The sequence below is a fragment of the Felis catus genome, chromosome A3, assembly GCF_018350175.1.
Source record: "Felis catus isolate Fca126 chromosome A3, F.catus_Fca126_mat1.0, whole genome shotgun sequence".
Taxonomy (NCBI): Eukaryota; Metazoa; Chordata; class Mammalia; order Carnivora; family Felidae; genus Felis; species Felis catus.
This window is the reverse complement of record NC_058370.1, coordinates 26,370,557-26,395,786: the sequence shown is the minus strand read 5'-3', so window position 1 is coordinate 26,395,786 and position 25,230 is coordinate 26,370,557. Positions and strand designations below refer to the sequence as shown.

Sequence of the window (25,230 nt, the reverse complement as noted above, 5' to 3'; positions counted from 1 at the left end):
TGTGTGCAGAAAGGGGGAGTGGGAACCAGGCCCAGCTCCCCAGGCAGTCACCGTGTCGTTCAGCAGAGGAGGGACCCAGCTGCCTACTCCCACCCCATGAACACCTCAGAGAATAAGCCTCTTTTTGCGGGGATCACAGCTCTCGCTGAAGAACAAACGGATAAAGATGGACACTGACCGGCGCCCGGTCCTGCATCGGCTGCGGCCACCAGGACTCTCTGTGACCATCCCACGGGAGATGTGACCCACCTCCCAGGGCCCCCGGCCTGGTGCCCAACTCTTGATCCACACACAGACTTTAACGGGCAGAGACACCTAGGTCCTCTGGCCGGGTCACGACAGACTCGCAGTGGAGAGTCGAAAGACCTTCCAGGCCCTGGGCCAGTCCCATTGCCAAGCTGCTCCTCGGCCAAGTCCTCTGCCAGGGCCAGGGGAGACAGAAACCACGAGACACAAGCTGCTGGTGGCACGGGTGCTCCCATCTCACTTCCTTGGCCCACACACGTGGGCTGAGCTCACGGCGGCAAACTCCCCCTCTGCAGCTCTTTGCTCAGTGCAGGTGGCAGCTATGTCTGACCTCCGTGGCCTGAGCTCAGGCACACAGTGACAACCGAACACCCGCTCATCTGTAGAGAACCTTCCTGTGAGACAGGCCATCAGAGGCAAGCACTGGCACCTGCCCTACGCCCTCTGCAGAAGAGAAAGGCCCAGGGAGGGGAGGGAAGCTGTGTAGGGGTACCCGGCTGGAGCGGAGGGGCGTAGGGCTCTGATGAGTCACCTCTGGCCCTCCGGCCCCGGCAGGAGAAAACGCTCCTGCACAGAGAGAGTTCAAGTGCCCAGTGACGCACCGCACCACTGCAGGAGACCCCCGTGGCCCAGAGGCAGCAGGCGCAAGCAGAGGGGGGGGTGGGGCAGAAAGCAGGAGGGAGTTCCCGGTGGTGGGGGCACCTGTACTGGCCAGCCTTCCCTGGTGGCCACCCCCGCCTCCCATCAGCTTGGCCTACTGAGTTTCAAACATTCACATCCCTGGGGCTTCAGAGGCCTCATACTTTTTCCGCACCATCTGTAAAATGGGGACAGGTGTGCGGAGTAGCCGAGAAAGGTGGGGACTTGGTGCCGAAAGCGGCCACTTGCTGCTGTAATTTGCAGCAGACTCTGTGCTGGGGGTTGAGGGAAATAGGCCACACGTCACCCGCTACCTTCATTAAGGTGGGGCCCACCCCTCTTTACAGATGGTGACACAGGCTCAGAGGAAGGAAGGCCTTGCTTGAGGTCACACACTGTGTGATTTCTTATTCCAGAGCCTTCCCAGGAAAATGACAGCAGCCACAGCCTCCTCCCTGACTTGGTGTCACAACTCTGGGGACACACAATGTCATTTCAGCTTCATGCAGCCCTGACGTGTACAGGAAGCAGGGGCTCACATCTCAGGCGGGCCCACAGCCCCACACACCTCAGGGGTGGTCTTCACCCCGTACTTGACGCGGCTCCGCAGTCCATCGGTGCCACAGCCGTCCGAGGGGTAGGATGGTGTGCCGAGTGCTGCGCCCGGCGGGAGCTTGTCACACAGGTTGATGGGCTGATCTTCGGAGGTGGCGGTGAAGTCCATGGGGGCCACGGCGCCGTTGCCATTCATCTCGGGGAAGGCGGGGTCGCCCTGCGTGCTGCTGGACGTGGATGGGTTCAGGGTGGAGGAGCCATTGCCGCTGCCACTCTCAGAGGAGGAGTCATCTGGAACAAGAGGCCTGGGTGTGAGGCTCCACCTCAGCCCCTCCTGCCCCCTAACGCGCCCTGGGGGATCGTGGCCACGGCAGCCACAGGGAATACTTGCCCCGTCTCGTCCTCACAGGCGTCTCTGGGCAAGAGGTGAGCCCTGCTGTCGAAGAGGCTAGCTGTGCCCCGGCCCGATGGAGGGGCAGGGCCCCTCTGCCTGAAGCAGGCCATCAGGAGTGGAGCGCCCGTAGTGATCTCCTGCACTCCACACCCGTGACACCACATCCAGGCTCGAGGGAGGCCCAGCCTCAAGGGCCTGGGACTGAGTGGCTGCAGCCTCAGGTCTGACCAGCCTGCTGCACGCCAGAGGTGCTTGGACACCCAGAGCTGGCTTGGGGCCTGACCGGCATCGCCCTCTTCCTCTAACTCGCCACTGCCCTGCCCCTGCACACCCTCTCCCCACAGTGGGCTCTCAGCTTCCTTCATCTGCCCAAGGAAAAAGGGATAATGCCTCCATTGTGACCTCCCCCCCCCCCCCCCCCCCCCCCCAGTTACCCACTCTTCCCACATGTAGGCCCTGCCTAGTCCTGGCAGCTTACACACAGACAGTGGCCCCCGCTCCCTCCAGAGCTGCCTTCTGTGCAAGGTCAGGTGGCCTTGGACATCCTGAGCCAGGGCTGCAGGCTCAGGGGGCTGCATTCCTGGCATCTCAATAGGCTATCTCTGCTTTCCAGAGGTGACAACCCAACAAAGCTCTGCCGAGGGCGCCCCCTGCTGCGGAGAGCACAATATTGCCTGGGGGACCTGGGAGGACAAACTTCCAACTGAGGGGCTAGACATTTTCAGATAAAATTCCAGGCCCCTCTCTCCAATCCAGGCCCAGCCTCCTGCTTGATCAACTGAGACGGCGGAGGCCAAAGCAGGTTGAGCTCCCGGGGTCACGGCCAGGTGAGTACCGAGCAGTTCCCGGTGGCGCCCAGGTGCCCCCGGGGCTCGGCACCAGGACCCAGAGCTGGTGGGGGAGGGGGGGAACCACAGTGAGCCTAGACCGCATCCCAGGCCACCCCTTTCCCCAGGCCAGGGTCGCGCAAGACCCCACCCCCACTCTCCCAGCCAGCAGATTATGAAGATTTAGTCCCCGGGGCTGGGCATTGGGCACGCGCACCGCCAGAGCGTCCCCATGGCGACCGAGCGGCTCTAGCGCCCCAACCAATCGCTGGCCTCCCGGCTGCCCGGGGGCGGGGCCGGGCTGCCCATCAAGCAGCCGAGCCCGGGGCAGAGGGGGATGGGAAAGGCCGTGGTGAAGTGGCACCCCTCCCCCCCTGGCTGCCGCAGGTCCCCTGGGCCAGGCTGCCCCTCCTTCTCCTCTTCCTCCGGGCAGCTCACGGCTCCCTTCATCCTCCTGCAGGTCAGCTCCAGGCTCTGCTCAAAGCCGTCCCTGCTTGCTGAACGACACCCCAGAGTCCCTGGGCCTGCGTCCTTGCAACCTCCAGGACCTCACCACGCGTCCGCTGCCCCCCTCCTCCTCCATCACAGATGGGCCTGGTTTTCCTCCAGAAGGATCTCCAGCGACCAGCGCAGATGTTGGCGGAATGAACAAATTGCCCGGCAGTATTTACTGAGCACCTACTGCATGCCCGCACAGTCCCAGGCTGAGAAACAAAGTAACAATGACAACCAAGGTGCCAGCCCTCCTGGAGGAACAGATGCTCATTACCAAACCACAGGAAAGTGGCTGCCCTCCCTCCCTTCATCACACCCACCTCCACCCCACCCCTTTCCAGCACCAGCCTATTCTTGTTCCATAACCTTCCTGCTCTCCAAAGACCCCTGAAGACTATCCTCCAGACTCACGCTGGGTGTGTTCTTAGTCCCCTGACTTCTGGAGTCCAGACCCCACCCTCCTGGCCACCGCGGGACCTCACATCTCCAGGCCTTTGCTTGGGCTCAGGCTCTGCTGTCTGCCTGCCATGTTGCTTCTAACTCAGAAAATTTCAGTCTACCTTTGAGGCCTGGCTCAATGCTTCCTCCTCAGGGCAGGCCTCCTCTTCCACTGTCCCTGGGAAGGAGTTACAGCCCAATGCCCGTCCTCCTGGGGATACTTCGTGCCTCCTTTGCTTGGCCCAGGGTGAGTTCTGACGGCTGCCTAGAAGCCCCCACACATGCAGGAGCCTCTTCTGGAGCTGAGGAGCTGGAAGGCAGGGATGGGCCCCCATACTGACTGATCACGTGAACCCCTGTTTGCTCGGGCAGGTGCCCATTCTTAGCCCACCTTATAGGTGAGACTTCACACCCTGGCATCATTCCTAATAGGCCAGCTGCTTGACCTTGGAGGGCTTTGGCTTCCTCTTCTGGAAGGAGGGGTTGCTAGGAAGGCACCATGCTCTGCACACAGTGAGCCAACTGTCCCAACGCAGGGGTGTCAGGCCCACGGCCTCCTGCGGTGCCACACCCCTGCACAGGCCCACGGGTGGCACCCCAACCACCTGCCTCTCTGGCTAGGTTTCGTCGTGGGAGGACGGACCTCCCTTGCCCTACACCTATGGTGGAAGGGGGAAAGGAGATGCATGCCTACCCCCAGCCTCCCACAGCTCAGGAGCCCAGGGTGGCCCCAGGGCTGTGCATCCTTGCTGCTCGGCCAGACAGCCACAGGCACTGGCTCCGACCGCAACACAGCACCCTCTTCCCAGTACTCCGAGGCTGCTCTCGTCCAGTAAGGGAAGTGGCTGCGCAGGTGGGACCAGGAGGTGCCAGGAGTCCAGACCAGGCATCCTGAGTTTTTAGAAGAAACCAGAAATCTGCACCATTATGTAAATATCCAGATTTTAAAATGTTAATGACTGACTTACATTGTTTCCATTTTGAAAGACCTTGCCAAACCAAATGTGGTCTATCCATGCAATGGAATATTTTTCAGCCCTAAAGAGGAATGAAATACTGTCACACGCTACAACACGGATGAACTCCGAGAGCATTATGCTGAGTGAAAGAAGGAAGCCAGCACAACGGGACAAATAATGAGTCCCCTTCCACCCAGTGTGTGGATTAGACACATGCATAGAGACAGAAAACGTATCAGGGCCTGGAGGAGGCGGGACAGGGAGCTGCTGCGTAATGGATATAGTCTGGGGTGAGGAAAACTATATTTTGGAAATAACGGTGCTGGTTGCACAACACTGTCAATGTCCTTAATGCCGCTGAATTGTACGCTTAGAAATGGTTAAAACGTAACATAAGATTTTTATGTTATACATATCTCACCACAAAAGTCCCCCCAAAACCAAAAGAACCCCAAAACCTTGAGCAGGCCAGCGGGCCCCAGTTCACAAGCTCTGTTCCCACCTCCTCCCGCCACAGGCCAAGGCCCTCCCACCTCCGCACCTCGCCCGGGGGGCAGGGAAAGCCAGCCACACACACAGCCCACCTCCGTCATCCTGCCGGGGCCACCCTCAACCCGCGTGCCGACCACCCGCAGCGCCACCCGCTCACGGACTGCCTCCCACTTGGGTCCGTTTTTTGCCAACTGGAGAGGCCGTGGGTTTTAGGCAGAATGCAGAGGGGCCGTGTCACCTTGAAGATGCCACTTTACCTCCTTGAGCCTCGGTTTCCTTTCCAAATGCGTCTCCTGTCAGTAAACCAGGATGCATGAGGTGTAGACAATACTGGCGTAGAGAGTAGGCGCTAAAAAAGAAAAAGCTGGTTCTCTATGCCCCGCTGTCTTCCTTCATAACGCACCAGCTTCCTACACACAGGGGCTCCGGAGGGCCCCGCCAGAGCCCGGGTGCGAAATCTGAGGTGGGCCAGGGAGGAGGAGGGGGAGGCCAGTGCCCGCAGGATGCTCTTCCCACCCTTGTCCCTTCCCTGCCTGAACACTTCCTGGTGTCAGGCCCATGAGGGGCACTGGGGACTCGGCAGTGAAAAGAGAGGGTGGTCGCTGTCCTGGCGACTCATAGTCCAGTGAGCAAAAAACCAGACACAGGGCTCCAGAAGAGACTGGGCCCCAAAAAGACAGTCGTGAGCTTTCTGGCCCTTGAGCCCCGACGGCAGAGCCCCATCTCCAGAACTCCTCCCAAGGAGGGAGGGACACCAGGAGGGAGGGAAGGAGGGAAGGCTTTTTGTAAGAAGCAGCCCATGGAAGAAGCCTCACGGGAGGAGGCTGAGAAGGCCCTGGGACTAGGGAGAAGGCCCCTGACCCTGGTGGGGGCAGAGGTGCTGCTGGGGAGGGGGTAAGTGTATCCATCCATCAGCCCCCCCCCCCCCCCGCCCTGCCCCGGCAGCGGCAGCTGCATGAACGGAGTTCAACCCCCTAAGTGGAAGCCAGACTCCCTCCAGAGGGGGCCCCTTGCTGCCACCCACTGCAGCTGCGCCAGCTGCCTACCTTTTCACTTGCTGTTCCCTCTTCCGACACTCTGTCCCCAGCTGCCTCTCCCCCTCAGGGATTTGCTTCAAGGTCACCTTCTCAGTAAGACCTCCCTGCCCCCACTCTGACAGGCTGACCCCTTTACCTACTTTTCCCAGACCATTTTAATCACCTTCTGACATACTACGTCTGTGGCCTGTGCCCAGCACCCCTTCCCCACGTAAGCTGCCCCAGCCCGGCAGACCCAGGGTCAGCAGGGCTGTGCTGGGTGGGCCCAGATCACTCCCGCCTCTCCAGAACCCATACCCCTTCCTCTGGGGGAGGGCACCCCGAGTCTTCCAGGGGGAAGTACGTGCCCCACGCCTGGCCAGTCGGCACAGCCCATCCCGGCGGTCAGAGGGCATGTGACCAAGCTGGACCCGTGAAAGTCAATCCTGGGGCTCTGGCTGAAATGTTTGGAAAGAAGTGCTCCCCCAAGCCCCCAGGGCTGCTGAGCCCGTTTGGCAGGGCTGAATAGCTGTCAGGAATAAATCCCCCTTATATCCATCCCTGCCTAAAGCCAAAGAAGAACCTAGACTTTTCGGTTACAGGAGCCAACAGTTTCCTTACTGGGGAAGGTAGCCGGAGTCTCTGAGCGATCCACAATCCTCCCTCTGGGAGGAGCCCAGGGACTGGAGCCCAAGCCAGGCTGTCTCCTCACTGTGGCCCACCACACCCCACTGGGTCGGTCCCCCTAGCTCAGTCCTGAGGTGGCTGGTACCCGCAGGAAGGGCTGGCGGCAGCCCCCGCCCCCGCAGCGCCTGGCACCTTTTGGGGAAAGAAGGAACAGAGAGAAGCGTCAGCACCCCAGGCTGAGGCAAGCTGGGTTCCGGTCCAGTCCCAATTCTTCCCTCCTCCCCACTCCCTCCAAAACAGTGTGATTTAAAGGAGATATAGGCACGTATTCAAACGCGTGCCCGAATGAGGCCGGCGGGGCCAGGGCAGGGGGAGCAGGTGCGGGCCTCGCTGTCTCCCGACCTTGGGCACAGCCCGCCTCCTTGGCTCCTCTTATCTGCAGTCCAGGGAGTTGCCGCTGACGCCCTGTTGGGCTCTGACACTTTATGACCCTGTGAAAGAACCCAGCTGGCCCCACGGGCAGCAGGGGCCCTGACACACGGGGTGTGGGAGTCAGGCCCTCCAGGGCGCAGGCCTCCGGCCATGGGTCTCCCCGGGCGGACAGGTGTTCTGGTCCAACCCGTCCCAGACCTGGCCGGAAGTGACCCTCTTGTGTCTACCCGGTCCTCATCCGTGCTGCTGTGGCAGGACGGGCATCCCACCCAAGGCCAGGCCGCTGGAGCCTAGAACAACGCCAGCGGGGTGAGACTGCCCCCAGCCTGTGACTGTGTGTGAACAACAGACAGAAGGGCGCCCTGAGTGGCCGCAGGGGAGCCGCTGGGGGGTGCACCCCTTCTGAACGTTTCCACAAAGCCAGGCCTCCCCGGCTCTAGCAAAGGACACCTCCCGATTCGGGCAGGACGCGGAGCCCACCACCTGTGCCCGGAACGCCTCGGGCAGGGAAGGGCCGAGGTGCCCATCTATTTAACGTGGGGCGATGTGCTGCTATTCCAATGGGGGAATTAGCGATGAATGGGGGAAATTGTTCCTCCCTCTGTCCCGTCTCCAGAAGGAGACAAAAACCCCTTTTACCTCGGCAAACAATGCCCTTATGTGGGCGCCAGCGCCCCGCAGCCCGCACAAGCCCGGCTCTGTGCGAGCCGCCAATCGCCACACCGGGCTCTGGGGCCGCAGCCAGCGGCACCCTCTCCCAGTGGGTGACCCGCACCAGCTCCCAGGGCGGGCTGGGAAAAGGTGGGAAGGTACCCCACCACTGAGACCACGGGCTGGGCCTGTGGCCGTGCCACCCGGCATGCCCAGCGCGGGCTGCCTTCTGCGGCCAGAGGGGCGGCGGCTGAGGCAGCGCCCCCTCCTCCGTGGGCTTCTGTCACAGTGGCGGCCAGGAGGGGGAGAGGAGGGGGCATCGATAATTCACACACAAAAGAGCTGGGCTGGGGGGAGGAGGGGGGTAGAGGGCTGGAGCCGGCAGCCCCACCATGGGCTGGGAGGAGTAGACACCAGGGCAGGCGCAGGGAGTCTGCAGAGCCAGCCCTTCCTCCTCCTCCGCCCGCGCTCTGAATTTGGGTGTGCACCTCACCAGGGCCGGTCCCCGCCTGCTCTGACAAAGGCCAGTGGCCTGGGCCATGTTTACATGATGCATAGTTCCCAGGAGCACCAGGCTCCTGGCAGGCTACCCTGCTCTTCCTCCCGGAAGGAAGGGGGAGGGCCTTGGGGTCAGACGGGGGACACAGAGGAGTTGGACGAGGCGGTCTTGCTGGGATCCCACCATCCTGGGTGACAGGGCCACACGGGGTGCCCACCCCGCGGTCTGGCCGTCAGGCCCCCGGCTGCCCACCGAACCGTCCCTTCAAAGCATCCCATTCCACCCTTGTGGTTCCAGGGGCAGGCCGGCCCCTGCTCCCCACCGGCCTCCGCTCTTGCCTCCTAATGCCACGGACCCAGGGACGCCGGCACCTCTACTCCACAGCATCGCCTTCCTGCCCGGCCTTTTGCAGGTCGTTCCTTAGGCAGGCACCGACGCCCGGGCCCTCAGAGACTAGAGCAGTGCTGTCCAATAGAAACAGAACGTGAGCCAGCCATGGACTTTCCCGTTTTCTAGTAGCCACATTTAAAAAGTGAAAAGAAACAGAGAGAATGAATTTTAATAATCTATTTTATTTAGCCCAATATAGTCAAAATCTTATTTCAACAAGGAGTCAATACTGTGTTAAAACTGAGCTATTTTACATTCTTTTTTCATACGACGCCTTTGAAACTCAGTGCGTATTTCACACACACAGCACACCTCAGTTTGCAGAAGCCTTTCTAACAGCCATCTACAGCCATAGTATCAGACAGCACAGACCTAGATTTCCCCCTCAAACTGAAATCCTGTCTCTCAGTGCAGGAGCCCCTAGTGAGGTGTCCGACCCACAGATGAGTTGGGTCTTGGGGGCAGGGGGCCGGAGCAGGGCTGGCATCAGGGCACTGGGGACGGGTGCCACCTTCAGTGGGGGAGATACTAAGTGTCAGGTGCCAGGCATACTGTTCCCGATCTGCGCAAGCACCCCACGGCAGGCATCAGGGAGGAACCAGGGGCTCCCCGAGGGGAGTCATCGGCGATCACACCGTGTGTGTGGCAAAGCCCAGACGGGCCCCCGATTTCCCAAGGCACCTGCCCTCTTTCTCCTCTAGGCCTCCATTTGCCCATCTGTACCGTGGGACGGTCCCCACCTCTGCCGCCACCCCACTTCCTTCGGCTTCTCCCCCAACACGCACTGGTCAGGTATGCCCAGCGGGAGGTGCTCCCGCTATGGACAGGCTGGGTCTGTGTCTTCCCAGGCCTGACATCTCCCTGGCCCCACCCTCTAGGTCAAGCACGGGCAGCGAGAAATCCATGCTAACTCAACGTACAAAGCTCCAGCCAATATGCCCACTGCACCCCTACGACCCCCCCCACCAAACAAATCGTGTGTTCTGAGAGCAAACAGAGCCACTTCAGGTGACCATGTGTGGATGATTCACGGGGCAGGGCCTGGGCCCCAAAGCCTGTGTGTGTGTGTGTGTGTGTGTGTGTGTGTGTGTGTGTGTGGCATCTGAGGGCCCTGGAAGGTCCTCCACCAGCCTTCCCAGAAGCCGGCCTGGGTTCGGTGCACCTCAGTCCTTAGGTCAGAGTGATGACGCCACCATGGCTCCGGTCACTTCCTGGTTCCCGAGAAAGCTGCCATTCGACAGACTGGGGTGGCAATGCCTCTCTTGCACAGCCCCCACCCACCCTGGGTATGCTCTCCAGCACAGCAGGGCTGTGTCTGCAGAGGGTCAATGGAGAACTGGGGTCTACCGCATCCTAGACCGAGGGGCAGGAGCAGCAGGACGGCTCTGATCTCCCCGACAGGCCGGCAGATGCAGGCTAATCTCCCAGGGGTGTGTGGGGGGTCGCCCTCTCCCTTAGCAGGTCAACCTCACCACCCCAGGCCAGGGAGTCTGTCCTGCTCTAATGTCCTCACAGGCATCTGGGGGCCTAAGACCCTGGCAGCCCACACAAGGCCAGGGCTGTGCAGGCCCCGCCTGCTCCTGGGATAAAGGGATCCCTCGGTGCTGTCTCCCAGCCTCTCTCACCCCTCAGTGGCTGGAGGCCAGGACAGCCTAGCATTGTCTGTGCAGCCAGCGGCCCAGCTGATGATGGACACTTTCCTGTGACCCAGGACTGCCAGGGTGGCCCATGGCCAATCCCCAGAAAGACTTGGGCCCCAGTTCTCTGTTCCTTGGGGGAGGGCAGGGCAGAGGGATCATTCCGTGTGGATGTTTGGAGCCTTGACTAGGAACAAACAGCTCGTGCTCTGGAAGGAGGGAGTGTGACCTGCAGCCAGAGAATGGGGCCCAGACCGGTTTCTAGCCTTAGCTTAGACAAGTAAGGTCAGGGGTGGCCAGGGCCAAGACGACCACAGGTGTGAAAGAGAGAAAGCTCAGTTTAAAAGCTCACTGCAGGACAAGTCCCTCAGAAGCCATCCCCAGTTGGCCACGGTGAAGGGGCCACAATCCTCCCCCAATGTGACAGTGACCAGGGCAGACACGCAACCATGAGCGTTGGGGTCCCCAGGGAGTCAGCTGTAAGCAAACCATAAAGCTCCAACCCCAGCAGTGGGCCTGCCAGAGGGCGGGCACCATCCACAGAGCACACTAAGTATCCGGAGCACAGGGGTGGTGTTGGGGACTGTCTGAGCCCGAACGGCCTGCTCCCAACTCCTACTGAGCCCTTCCCCACTAGCAGGGCGGCCCCTGTCCTCTCACTTGCACGAGCGGCATCCACCCCTTGCTGGGAACCCTCCCGTGGCGTCCTCAGTGCCCAGGAGCCTTCTCCTTGGACAGCAGAACAATCTCACAGCTGCCTGCCTAGCTACCTGCCTGTGTGGAAGCTTGGAGACAGGGTCAGCCGGATCCAGAGGCAGGGGCTTGAAGGACTCAGGGTCCCTGGCACATATGAGCAGGGTGTGTGACAGGAGTTCACAAGATGCCAGGACAAGCTGTGAGTACCTGACCTCCCATCCCAGCTCTTTCCAAAGAAGCAAGGCTCTGGGTGTGTGTGTGTGTGTGTGTGTGTGTGTGTGTGTGTGTGTGTGTGTGTGTGTTGTACAGCAGGAGCAAGGAACACTGGTGTGACGCTGTAAGGGAGCTGTGGTCAGGACCACATGGGGATCATGTGGCAGACGGGACCCAGAGGGACCTGAACAGATAGAGAGACTGGACGGGAGCAAGTGAGGCTGGTGAAGAGTCTGGAAATTGGGACCAGTGAGGAGAACCCCTCAGCCTTTCAAGGGAGGCCCTGACCTGCCAACAGCCCCTCAGCCCGCGCGTGCCAGTTGGCAGTGAGCCCGGGCGCCCGGCCCTCCAGCACAGCCCCCTGCACCAGGCTGGCCACTTACGAGGAAAAGGCCCCACACCCATTTGTTGAGCCTCTCCCGTCCCAGGCTTGCGCTAAGCTCTGTCACTGCCTCACCCAGCTCTCGTCTCTCTGTCCAGTGAGGGCAGATCACTGCCCCAGGCCCCACAGCAAGGAGCGAGGAGTTGCGAGTGGAGGCAGGACCGAGCCTGGGGCAGGGCAGCAGGGCTACGGCCGCCCCCTTCCCTTGCACACTGCGCTGCAGGGAGGTGGGGGAGGCACACTGGGAGAAGCCCCGGCTGGTGAGGAAAGGAGGGACAGCCCCACTGCTCCCCAGGGGACAGCCCCTGCTGCCCGGGCTGCGTTTCTGGGCGGTGGAGGGCCTACTTATCAGCAGGCAGGAAGCCTTGGTCTTCTCTCAAAGAGCTCCCAAGGACCTCAGGGCTAATGGTCACATTAGCCTGTCCTACGTCAGCAGAAGCCAGGAATCAGAGCCAATGACTTGCCGAGGACCACCGGGCAGGGACGGGACTGGCCAGAACCAGCTCAGGAGACCCATGGCACAGTGCCAGGGCCTGCCTGCAGGGGGCCACATCCAACTGAGACCTGGCCCACAGACATGGCCCCAACTCCCTCCATCCTCCTGGCTGCAGCCTCCCTGCCCCGTCTCTCCTGTTTGGAGGCTGGAGTCCTGGGGAGCTTCTGGAGACATGTGACCCAGGAAACCCCCAGCCCTGGCATTCAGCACCTTTTCCCCTGCCCAGCCTCCTCCCTGGGAGGAGCACGGATGTGCTTGCTACCTGAGCCTCCCAGGCACGCCTCAGGCCCCCTGTGCCTGTCTTCAACATCACACCAAACACAGCCTGCTTGCTCCCACGGGCCTCCTCTGGTCCCCCATCTCTGCCACTAGCTGCTCAACAGCCATTGGTTGAGCTGCTACTCCATGGTCAGAGCTGGGGGTAACGGCCAGAAGAGGACACTCATCCCGGTGCAGGGCCCTGACCCTGAGGATGCCCCCCGTGGCGCTGTCTGAAACAATGAAAAAGAGGAACTCAAATGTCCTTCCCCACAAGTGGCCCAAACGCTTGCTCCAGAGTCAGAGAGACTTGTGGTCTGGGCAAGTTACTTCCCCCTCAGGAGAGGACATGTCCTTCCCTGTAGGAAAGGCATGGTCATAGCTCTGAGCACCCAGCAGGCTTGGGAATGGGGATTCCAGTCACTAGGATGACTGGACAGTCTTCAAAAAATGCCACATCACTGACAGGAGAGGCAAATAACATTAAGAAGAAAAAAAGGTGGCTGCAACACTACATAATCCCCCTGCCTTTTTTTTTTTTAACAAGACTTTTATTATATGCAAAGAAAAGACTGAGAAAAATATGCCCCAAATATTGGTATTTTTTTCTTTTCTTTTGCTCCATTTTTCCCCCTAAAATTTCTACAATAAATGTAATATTTGTGAAACCAGGGGAAACCTAAGATAGGTTTCTACAGAGGCACACCTGCCCTCAGGAGGCTTACAGCCTGGCAGGGATCCCACATTCTTGTGCCTGTCCCTCTCTGCCTGACTCCTCAAAGGCAGGAACAGGGGCTCAATCTTCCCATGACCAAACTGATAAGAGTCCTGAAAGAACTGAAGACCACCCCACCCCCCACCCCCTGCCAGTGCCTTTGGTCATGGGCACCAGAGGGGAGGCTCCAAACCCTCCGCATCTGCAGGAAGGGAGTGCCGGCACCGGGTCACCGGAGGGAGGGAAGGAGAGAGGTCCAGTGTGGTGTCCTGTGGGCCTATAGGAGCGGTCTCGTCTGAGAGGCACATACGAGGGGCCCTGAAATGCCCCAGGACACCACACAGCCCCTGGCCGGCAATCCCCACCCCCACAATCCTGCAGGAAGACGACCATGCAGGAAGAGGGAAGCGGGACCCTCTGCTCTCCCCTGGCGCTGGCTTCCTGTCTGCTGGAGAGGTGAGTAATGTCCGCTCCCCACCCCCTCGCATCCCTTCTGGAGGCCAGGCCTCACATTTTCCGTTCAGGAAGGGGCAGAGCAAGAGGCCAGTGAAGCACATCAAGGAGAAATCAAGGAGTAGGCCCTGGCCTGGCCCCGCCCTCTGCAGCCCAGACTGCCTGGCCCGCCCATGGCCCCCTGGGACCCTGGCCTGGCCGGCATCTGAAGCCTGGGGGGCCTGCCTGCGGGCTTGCCTTGCCCATGTGTGTGCTCTTGTTCACCATTTCATTCGCGCATCCATTTGACAGACCATTACCCCCACCTGCTCTGTGCCAGGCTCTGTGCTGGGTTCTGGGGTCCTAGCTTTCAGGGTGCTTATGCTCTCTGGGGGAGAGATGGACATTAGGCAGATAATCCCACCGACGGGACATGCCTACAGACTGACAAACTGGTCCCAAGTCAACTCCAGACTACAGTGTCTCTGGACAAAGTCTCAACAGCTAGCTTCTCCCAGGCGTCTTCTCTCTACCCCAGAAGGCACCCCCTGAACCAAGTGTCTTTCCAGGCACCTGTGATGTACACAGAGTTCCATATGGACTCATAGGCCAAAGCCTCAGATAGCGCCTAGCTGCAGGTCTGGAAAAGACTCGGCCACGTGTGGGCAAGAGGCCGCAGCAGGAACAGCCTGGATCACTCTGGCCCCAAGAAGCCAGTGCTTGGAATACGTGAGGGGAAGCTCCTCTGGTTCCCAGGCTCCCCCCTACACCATCTTCTGGGGAACTTCACACATGGCCAATACCTGCCAAGGCAGAAACAGGAGGGCAGCCTCCTTCGGCACTACCCCGAGAAGGGTCAGATCACCCAAATTCTCTTCATCATCTCCTACGTCTCATGAGGTGGGACAAGACTGTATGCTCACCCACGGCAGCGACAGCCCCCAGGAGGGAAGCACCTTGTGCGTGGTGTGCCCCTCCCCCACACCGGCCCAGTGTCTGCTGCTGTGATTTCAGGGAGCCAGGAAGAGCACCCAGAAAAGAGATCCGTGAAGTACATCCTTGCAGGCAGTGGCGGGCTTGGGGGGAAAAGCACAACCATGCATGTTTCAGGGCGAGTGCATTCCCACTCCCTGCACATCTCAGAGGCAAGTTCCCAGGGGTGAAAGCTGGTGTGCTAATTCACTTCTGGTCTCGGCAAGGCACCGGGACCTGGCCCGCCAAGACCCAGTCTTCATCTGCATTTGTTAAAATTTGAAAAGGGAAGGAGAGAAGAGGGGGTGGTGAAGGCAGGCGGGGGCAGGGGGGAGGAGGAGGAGGAGGGGAAAGAGGAGGGCCCAACACATACACCTACAGGTGGGAATGTGTGCAAGCTACCTGGCTTCCCGAAATGGTTCTGGGCCGCATCACTGGCCAGCACGAGTGGTGCACTCCCTGGGACAGCCTTGGAAGCCCCCACACTTTCTGGCTAAGGGAAAAGACCCAGGTGCTCAGACTGGGGATATCCTCAGGAACAAAGAACTCAACTGGTCCCCAACAAGGGTGGGCCTATATCCCCTCCGGATGGTGTGCTCAGAGGTAGGTCTTGATGAATGTCTGTTTCTTTATTCATTCCGGCAACAAATATTCAGCAGGCCCCTATAACGTGCCAAGCATACAGCTGGAGTCACTGGGGACAGAGTAGAGAGCAAGATTGACATGGTCTGTGCCTTGCAGGACTCACAATGGGGGCTTTAGACCTCATCTTTCCAATTTGCCAGCTCCACGGAGGACCGAGGGCCGGAGACCACACAGCAAGCCACCACGGAGGGTTGTGGCTAGGTTCGGAGTCCAGGGTAGACCAGAGCCTCTGCTTGGCCTGTCCCCACCCCGGTCCTTCGTTAACAACAGGGGATACGAGAACACCCCGTAGTCTGACGGTCTCCCGTTGATTCACTGATGGGAGCAGGATCTCAGCTTGTGTCTGCACTGTAAGCACCTTCAGAGAGGGGAGCTGGCTGCGTGCCACTGTGGGGGCTGGGGGGCTGGAGGAGGGCTCTAGGCCAGGTCTGTACCCAGCCAAAACCCTATGGGAACCCACTGCTCTGGATAAACACAGCAGTCACCAATAGATCCAGGACCAGCAGGGGCAGCAGAGACCAGGCCAGACAACTGGGCCTTCTCAAGGCCTGCGACCCCCCGCAATGGGTCTAGGTCGGCCTCCGGCCAGCACATCAGCCCACAGCCTCCAGACACAGCCTCTGATTAAATAATTAAATTGATGGTATCACAGTCAACACCGTCCTCCCTGTCTCCAGCTCGGGCTGCCTGCCCTGATAAACACCCTGGCACTGTCAGCAGGCCAGCCTGCTTCAGCCCAGTGCCCACAACCAGGAAGGCCTGGGGCGGCGGGAGGGGCAGGGGGACTGCAGGACTACACCCAGGCCGGCTCCCCCTGGGAAGCTCTTGTGGGACCAGCTGCAGGATGTGCCGACCCCAGTCTCTGCTTTATCTTCGTGACCAGCCAAGACCCGGGCAGTGGGGCAAATGATGCTGAGGAATCCCTGCGACCCTCACAGAAATACTCCCTTCTGCTACCTGAGCCTGGAAACTCCCCACAAAGTGCCAAGTCTCCCTGGGAGATGTCTCCAACAAAAATCAGACTCCTAAAGGACGGTTTTGAGCAACAATAACATAAGACTTTTTCAAGAGTGAGTTGCAGGAATATGGCCCCCATTCAGTCCTACTACTCTGAGTTTTTTAAAAAAAGTGTTCTGGATCCTTCTTGGGAAGGTATAACCCTATGCCCTTGGCTGAGCTCTGCTGGCACAGCCCTTGGTGTGGCCTTTGGGCGTGGCCTTTGATCGGCTCAGATGAGGAGGGAGGTCAGCTGCTGGGCACTTCCGAGCCCCAGAACCCCCAGCAGCATGTGGCTGCCCCCACCCTGTGGGAATACTGGGAGGCGGTTACTGGTCTGGGAGGCTCTGGTGGGGAGGCTCACAGCACGAGGGGGTCGTGCCGACCTCACGAGGTGTCAGGGCACAAAAGTCTTTTCTTTCCCAGCAGCCTTATACTCCAGGCCCGGCAGAACCACCCTCTGGGCTCCCCAGCCCCTAGCCCAGCTTCCCCAGCTGCCTCCAGGCTGGGTCTCCTCCCAGACAAAGCCGGATTCAGGCCTGTGAGGGCAGTCGGGAGGCAGGCGTGCGCGGGTTCTGCCATGGAGACGAACTTTGACCCAAACTGCAAGGCTCCTACCCCTTATTTACTCTTTAAGGCTAACCCGTTTCACAGAGTTAACATTACACCCCTTTTTAACCCTGCACTTCCCTCCCGCATTCCAGGCCCGACCTTTGACCCTTCCTAATTGCTGGCTCTACACCCCAGATCTCTGAGGCTCAGCCCTGGGCTCAGCCCCCGCCCCCAATCACCTCCCCAGAACCCAGAGCCCCACCAGAGACACTGACCACAGGTGCCACCCGGGTCCCACAACTGCACGTGACTGACACAGGCACTGTCGTCTCAGAGCCCCAGCCCCTTGGGGGTTTCACACAGGTGCTCCAGAGTGGACCCCTGGGATCTGACTTCTGACCCCAAGACTCCCATGCCAAGAAGAAGGCCTCCGTTCCGAGGGAGGCCACAGGAAGCTGCCTGGCTGGCCCTGGAGGGCAGTGGGGGCCAGGGAAGAGGCCAGACGGCTCCTGAGCTGGGCCACTTCTTATCACAAGGGCCTGGGGACACACAGTGGACAAGCTTATTGCCTGCTGGCTCACAAGGTGACAGGCAGGGACCCTGTCCTATAGCCTCATGCTGAGTTGCAGAAGCCTAACTCTTGCTTTCACTGCTGAACTCTTCCGGGTCAGGCAACTATTAGCCTTCCCAGACCTGAATCACGGTAACTTCGACATCCATATCCCACCAGCCTGTGAGCGTCAGGGCAAACAGACAGGCAGGACGACGGCCTGTCAGGCTGCCAGCCCCTGAGAGCTCTCTCCGTTTACCTTTGGGAGGACTTGCTCTCTCTGCAGCCAGGGGCTGGAGTGCTGGTGGAGATGCTGAGGCCCTCCAGTAGGACCCCTCGCCAGGCCCCAGCCCAGATTTCTAGGCCCCTGCAGGCAGGCACAGCCCCTTCCTCACTGGCCACTCAGAGACACTCACCGTCCTCTTGGCTGTGGAGGTTCTGAGGGCTCCGCATCCTCTCGTCCTGGCTGGGACTCAGGCTGGAGGCCAGGTGTGGGTCAGCTGACATCCATGTGGAGTCGTTCATATCAAAATCTTCACTGCTCACAGAAGTTTCATCCTGATCAGGGACAAAGAAGGTGGATGTTTCAACAGGGACAGGCTCTGTGCAGCCCCAAGGGAGCATTCTGGGTGAACCCTAGGGCCTATGGGCATTTGGAAGCCTCCAAAGGCCACAGGGAACCCCCAACCTTGCCCCCCGTGCAAGTGGTTCGGGCTCTGGTTCCTGTCGGAAGCCAGGGCTGAGGGCCGGCGCTGGCTGTAATTGAAGACAATTATGAGGTCTTGCATCCTGGAGGGGCGGATAGCAGGGCCTGGCTCTTACCCTTGTGAGCCAAGGTTGAAGCAAGCGCTGTAAACAAGGGCCACCACTCCCCGCCCGCAGCCCCGGGAAGAGGGCTCGCTGTGCACGGGGACGGGTGGCCAAAAGCGGGTAGCGAGACATGCGGACACTGCTGAGGCCAAGCAGACCGCCCCCACTAGGACTGCCTCCGACTCCAGCTCCCGTGGAGCATGCATGGAATTCCTTTCTCCCACTCCCCCAACCCAGAGGACATTTCTGTCTTCCTCCTTCCTAACCTTTGCTGTGCTTCAAAGATATGCTCTTGGGCAGCTTCCAGGGCTGAAAAGGCCAGCCCCAGAAGTGCAGAGAAGGAAGGGGGTGGGGCAGGCGAGGAGGGTTCGGATCAGACCGCAAAGGGGGTTTGGCTCCGGGGCCTGGGGGGCCGCCAGGGCCTTCCAAACAGCCGGAGGGCCTGTTAGAGAGGACCACGCCTGCCTCCTCTCCCCTTGCTGGCTTCAGTGAGCCCCTGGCCAGTCATCTGGGAACCCCCAGGGCGGGGCCCCTTCAATCCAGCCCTCCAGTGGGAAGGGACCCCACCTCCTTCTGGCCCAGCCTCTTTCAGGAGCAGCAAGCAACTGTGTTTGGGAGCTGGCTGTAAAATGCAAGAAAGATGGCCCAGCAGCTCCCCACCCCCCCCAACTGGCTTTGCCCCCTCCCCTCTCCTCTCTAGCAGGATACAATGGCATCTGTGGGCCCCCAGTAAGGACCTCTGGCAGAGCCCCCCCACCCCCCAAAAAAAGCCTCTCCAGGGCCCCCTCACAAACGACTCTTTTATAATGAGCAAACACACTTTGGTTCGAACTTTCTTCGGAGGCTGTCCCTGAGGCAGACACATCTGTTCTCCAAGTGCTAGGGAACCGGCGTGGATTATCCACCCCTCCCCCACTATGGCAGGCTGGCAGGGAGTTTCCTGGAATTTACAGCTTCTGTGCAGCCAGTGTGTGCCCTCTGCGGCCGAATCCACCACACCAGCTCTGCCCAGCTCCGGGGTCCCCACGAGGCACACCCAGAGCCTCAGGGGACAGAGACCAGGTGTCCTCTTGGGACTTATTCGCCTCCCACCCGCTCCCACACTTCCACTCACCCTGCCTCCCTCCCACTGGCCGCCCTGCTCCTTACGCACAAGCACATCCACCCAGTCTTCCTTGGGTGAAAGCCCACTCACTCACATTCACTCAGACTATGTTCTCACACCCAGAGGGACACACACAGTCAAAAGGCTCTCTCTGCACAAAAGGCACAAAGGGACAACAAAACTCTCCCGTGCGGCCCCCCAGGACGGAACCTAAGAGTGAGACGGGTGGCTGGCCAGAGAGCGGACCCTTGGAGGCACAGAGCCCATCGAGGCTCTGGGAGCCAGGGGCAGGCACATCCTTGCTTGGGCCGCCTGCTCCTTCCCGGCTGCCCAGAGCACACTGTGCTCAGGGTCTGACCTGAGGTAGGAAGGCCTTTCCTGGCTCTTGGGTGTTGTTGAAACACCCATGATTTACAAGGCTGAATCTATTAACATCCGGAAGCGCCACCTACTCAAAACGCTTCATGCATTCATTCAACAAGCATTTATTGAACACCTACTATGGGCCAAGCACTTTCTAGGCGTTGGGAAGCTCAGCAGTGGACAAGACAGAGTCCTAGTGCTCCTGGCACTCCCTGTCCCGCAGGGGAGGAGATGGATAATCAGCAGAAAAAACACGTAACAGCTGTGGTGATGGGCTCCGGAGCAGAACGAAGCAGAGCAAGCGGGAGAGGGGCCCGTGGGGCCGTGTTTGTCAGGTGGCCAGGGAGGGCCTCGCCGGTTAGGAAACATCTGAGAGGAAGCCCACAGGAAGTGAGGAAGGTTACCATGCAGGGGTCTGCACAGGGAGCCTTCCAGGCACTGGCACATGTTGGTGGGTCCAAGGAGCAGCCGGGAGGCCACTGTGGCCGGAGGAGAGGGGTAGGCCAGGGGCGGCGGCGCCACACAGGAGTGTCCCCTCCCAAGGTGCGCACAAGCCTGGGCGGGGCTGTCCGCAGCCGGTCCACTAAGCACACGGTGACCTCACCCAGGAGCCAGGAGCGGGGAAAAGTCAGAACCGCTGGGCGCAGCGCTCAAGGTGCCCACACTCTACCCTCGCTCCACCAACTTGAAAACGTGAACAGACGCCAAAGTTCATTAGGCGCCAAGTGCTCCCCTTTGATCGTCTCATGTCATCCTCCCCACAGGCCCACCTGTGGGCCTCATGAGGCAGGTGTAGTCATCAGCCCCATTCTACAGATGAGAAACGGCCGCTCCAAGGGGTTAGGGCGACCGCCCAAGGTCGTGAGCTTACAAGCGGCAGAGCCAGACGTGCGCAATCCTAGAGGCCCAGACGCGCCATCCTTCCCACCTGCGAGGCTGCGCCCAGGCTGTCCCCCTCACCCGGAACACCCACCGGCCTGTGGCACCGCACAGCGCAAAGTCCAAACGCGTACCTGTCTCACCCACCAACTCCGGCTGTCTCCATCACTCTTACACAATCTGTCCGCACCAGCAGCCCCCTGCAGTCAGGCACACGCCCCTCAGCTGCGGCGTGTCAACATACTCTGGGCTTTGCCCTGACTTTCCCCAGAGAACCTGAAGTCCTTCCGAGGGTGGGGACGAGGCAGCGTGTCTCCCGGACCCCCCCGCAAGGCCTGCGAGACGCGGGGCACTGGCTGAACTGCCTGGAGGGATCCTGGCGTTTGAGGAGGATGCGGCATCAGCTCGACAGTGGCGGCCTCGGTCCCGCCACACACGGTTCTCGAATGGAGACCATATGAAACCCGGATGGTGGCTGGCAGGCTGGCGGCAGCACACGGCCCCGCAACGTCTCCCCGTGGCCCATGCCAGCCACCCCACGCAGGGCCTAGGGTTTCTCTGACTCAGATCGCTTAACTGTCCACCAGAATGACCCCCTCCACCCTGCCCTGCCAAGTCGAAGTGGGAAGAGGTGAGCGAAACTTTACACTGAAGTTGACTGACAGCGAAAACCCAGTGCCCACCGTGCCACCGGGGTCTTTGGGGGCAAGGGTTTCACGAGATTTCCCTCCCATGGCTCCATTAAAAAAGCAGGCGCCCACGTCAGGCCTGTCTCAGGATGTGGGACCCGCCCCTCGGAGATCGACCCCAGCTGCCCAAGGGCACCACAGCTAGCTGCAGAGCTGGGCTCTGAACCCAGGCGGTCTGTGCCCAGAGCCCACATCACAGAGCCGCCACACCGCGCTTCCTCCCTTCAACTGAAAGAGCCAGACTCCTTAACGACAAAGTGTCTCAGGATGAGACCCACAGGAGACTCATGGGAGATGGAGCTATATTTACACATACTCCCACACGCGCTCCCTCTCTTCAATGAGTGGCACACATTTTCTGAACATCTACTATGTGCTTGTGTTGTGCCGGGGGCACAGACGACGAAGGCTCCTTTCCTTCAGGACCTTGTTATCTACAGGGAGACACCAGCCAAAAATTCTGCCCTGCTTAAGTGCCAGGAGAAAGGGGCTACGGACCCCTCCCAAGCCACTGATGGACTGCCGAGCTCTCCCCTGGAGAGTGTTCTCACAGCCCGCGGGGTCTGCTGCACGACCCCTGGCTCTGAAGGCGGTGGCTCTGTGCAAGGTTCCAACACCGCTGCTGTAGCCGCTTTTTAGGAGAAACCAAGCGTCGTCAACCCGGTTGAAACACAGAAAACGAGTACGTTCTGACGGAGCTGCCACGGCTATTTTTGTGGGAGAGAAGCCTTCCCAGACCCCTTTGCAACCTGGCTGCTACAGCGCAGCCCCCAGCCGCAGAGGGCAGGCCGCGACCTCACCCCCTCGACGGAGCCGAGGCTCCAGGAGCAGGCTAATTACACAGGCAGTCGCCGGTGCACGCGGCTCTGAGACCGACCATGACTGTGTAGGGCGGGAGATGCACTCCTTTCCCGAGGGATCAGCAGGAGGTGGCCAGCGCGGCCTTGTGAGCCGCAGGCTCTTGGGCCTGTGGATTGACTTAGGGTGTTCTCCCCCTGCTCACCCAGAGGTCACGAGTTAGGCCCCTCTTGCTTTTCCCTTCTGGACTCTCAAGGGAATCTGATCTACTAATTTCTCTCTGTAAACAAACTTCAGTGAAATTTTCATTAGAGAATAAAAGAGTGTATACAATCCAGTCTTTCTGGGCCACCTCTCCCCAGACCCCGTGAGAGTGACCAGCCAGGTGCCCCCTTCCCCCAGCTCCTCTTACCTCAGACACCTTGAAGCCTACAGCCTTGCCACCTGTTGATGAAAGTCCATCATTCAGCACCAAAGGGCCTGAGCCATTGTGGGCTTCAAAGTGATAGCACCACTGCCTTTCTGAAGGGGGGGACCTTAAGAATATGTGGGGAGCAGGTGAGCAGCACCCAGCCAGCCCCTAGGACACACCCCAATCCTGGAGCCCTGACTCTGGGCAGAAGGAGAGGAACCGGACCAAACCCTCCCTGCTTATCTGCAGTCCAAAATTCATGGGCAGGTTCAGTTTCTCTCCACCCAGGTTCTGAGGCCCTTCCTCCTCTGCAGGCAAACTAGCACCAACCACTGCCCAGCCTAGGAGGAGGAGAAAACGGGAGAGCAGAGGGGAAATGGTGGAAACGCGCCTGTATCCATGGCGGGTAACTAGGAGCAGGTGCTATCAGTAACCTGATTATTTTACAACTGGGGTCAATTTCTTGGGAACTAGGTTCCTGGTGCCTCTGAAGTTGAGCCATTTGCATCCTCCAGGACAGGGATCCTGGGGCGTGCCTCACACAACATTTTCCAGGCCTTTCCTCTCAGCTGTAACTCTATCTCTACCACTTGCTTTGAGGAAAAAAAAAAAAAAAAAAAAAAAGAGGAGGATTTGCTGAGAATTTAGTGCAATTGTAAGCCATAAGCCCTGACCAGGAGCCTTGGGTGTACGTTTCAGAGAAGGGGAGTGGGGGAGGGGAGGCAGGGATGTGCCAGAGGTGTTTCTGGGCCAGGCAGGAGACAGACCCCTCTGTCTAGCCCCCACAGTCTGTTTGATGAGAGGCTGAAGCTCCTGCCAGAAAGATCGCCAGGCTGGGACAGTTGCCCCAGCACTAACTCTACCCCAAGGAGGCGGGCACCAAGATGTAGAAAGTGAGCACCTCCTTCTGGAACACCTGCACGTTCCTTCTGGGCCCTGGAATTCTTCAGTAAGAGGCAACTCTTCCCCTTGTCTCCATGTCAGCGAGCATTACACACACAGCCTTCTGAGCATGCCAAGAAGGTACTGAACCGCATTTGACCCCAACTTAACCCCTTCGGTTCATCAGATGGCTTATTAATGGAAGACGAAAACCCCCCAGGATTGAAAGTAGTGAAGGGATTGCACAAATGAAATCTTAGGGTGGTCTGAGCCGCAACTCCTGGGAGCTGCGGGGTCCCAAGGCTGCCGCTTCATGCCCCACACTGAGCCCACCTGGCCACCAGGGGAGGAGGCCAGCCTCCTGGGGACACTCCCTGCACAATTCCACTCCTTCCTGCTAACATACCTTCTCTGCTGACTAGTCCTGTGAGCACAAGCCCTTCTGGGAAATGTGGAGTGGGGAGGGCTGAGGCAGCCAATCCCCTAACACCTTTCAGGTGTTCTCGTACACACGCATAGGGTCCGTCAGAAACATACATACACACATAGGGAGATGCTCTGTTGTCCTTGCTGTCACGAAGGCCTGAATGCTGGGAGTGAGCATTTTCAACACCTTCCTACTAGTGTGTCGAGTGTAAAATGGGCTTTTGTTTCCTAGGCAAAGGCAACTGGCTGTTTTCCCAGCACTCCTCACCACGAGGGCCTCACTGACACCCCAGGCCCTGGCATTAACAGGGGTCTCTTTAAGAGGGTGGCTGCAGAGAGGAGTTGCAGCAGACGGGGTTCTTCCAGCCAAAAGGAGAGCTGGAGAGGAACCACTCTGAGCTAATCCCCTGCAGGAGTTTCCTTCCAAGAAAAGGACCCAGACAAGACAAAAAAGTTCTTGAGAAACTCAGGGCAGCCCAACTCCACATGGCCCCAGGGTGGCTGAGGCCACAGAAGTTTCCCCAAATCCACCTCCTCAGCTGGGAGGAAAGTTCTGGGGTGTTCTGCTCCCGAAAGGTGCTGAATGGGGTCATGCCACACAGCTGAGGTAAAGTGGGTGTGGGAGGAGGTGCTGTCTTAAAACCTACTCTATAAAACAAGCCCAGCTTGAGATGGGATTAGACAGGAGCTTGATATTATTTAAAGACACATTTGGGCCCTAATGGTTTTCCAACGAAGGGGTAATTTGCTATGTAAGGACTAAACTACCCCCAAGGCCTGGGCCATATAGGGGTCTTTCCCCAGACCAACCTCCAGCCCAGAAGCAGGGGGCCAGACAGCACCCCTAGTCCCATCACACAGATGGTTCTCCCCAGAGGAGCTGTGAGAGCCCCTGAACACCTCTCCCCACACCCCCACCTGGTAGGCTGGGGGCCCCAGGCTGGGGTTTCCAGCTGATTCTGGGATAAGTAGGGCTTTATCTCAAGGGAGAATCTATTTCAAGCCACAATCCTTCTCAGAAAGAGGAGGAAATCACAGAGTCCAAACACCATTTCAGGTGAAATCAGGAGGTTATTAATCTCCCTCAGAGCAGACAGAAAGAAAAATCAATGTTTTAGAGGGGGGAAAAAGGTTCCATTTGAATTAATGGGTTTGTGGCTTCTCCATTGATCTGCGCCTCTTCACACTTTCTTTTTGTGCTTTTGTGCTCTTGGGGAGGGGGAAGGGAGAAGGGAGAAGGGAATGGGGAGGAAGGGGGTGGGCCTCCCGGTAAGGAAAAGGACGGTCTAACCTTAACCTTTCTCCAGGAATAATGCTAATTAGCCAGGCTTAATGAGAACTTCCCCCAGGAAGCGCGGCCCAGTAGGGGCGACCGGACTCGGGCAAAACGCTGCTCCAGGTGGGAGCAGGGAGGGGGAGTCATTTCTGAACTCGAGCCGCTGGAATAAAAACTGTGGATGGCACACCCCCACCCGGCCCCACGAGAAGCGTCCGGTCCAGGAGGGCTAGGTGGAGAGCGGAGAGTGGCCGGCGGAGGCGTAAATTCAACTTAACGCGGACGCGCGCCCTCACTCCGGCCGGCTGCCCCCGCCCCGTGTGTCCCCTTCATTTAGGAATGCCCCTTCGCCAGGAACCGCCGCTGCCCCCCGGCTTCCGCTCTGA

General features: G+C 59.3%; 1 protein-coding gene and 1 long non-coding RNA gene across 12 annotated transcripts in view; one reads left to right on the top strand and one right to left on the bottom strand.

Moving 5' to 3' along the window:
* The window catches only part of NOL4L (nucleolar protein 4 like), a 126,466-nt gene that overhangs the window by 10,975 nt on the left and 90,261 nt on the right, over nt 1-25,230 (bottom strand). For 9 of the 11 annotated variants that reach the window (XM_023251347.2, XM_045053758.1, XM_045053763.1 and 6 more), the window contains 2 exons: nt 17,621-17,762; nt 1,454-1,731 (listed from right to left, as the gene is read on the bottom strand). In XM_023251347.2, the coding sequence (XP_023107115.1) occupies nt 1,454-1,731; nt 17,621-17,762 (420 nt within the window). Of the gene's footprint in view, nt 1-1,453; nt 1,732-17,620; nt 17,763-18,026; nt 18,177-22,260; nt 22,824-25,230 lie in introns of those variants that run through there. The other 2 variants (XM_045053767.1, XM_045053765.1) reach the window with 2 other exon arrangements.
* LOC109498035 lies at nt 2,275-5,310 on the top strand. Its single transcript, XR_002741003.2, has 2 exons — nt 2,275-2,661; nt 3,122-5,310. It is a non-coding gene; the product is annotated as an uncharacterized LOC109498035 (long non-coding RNA).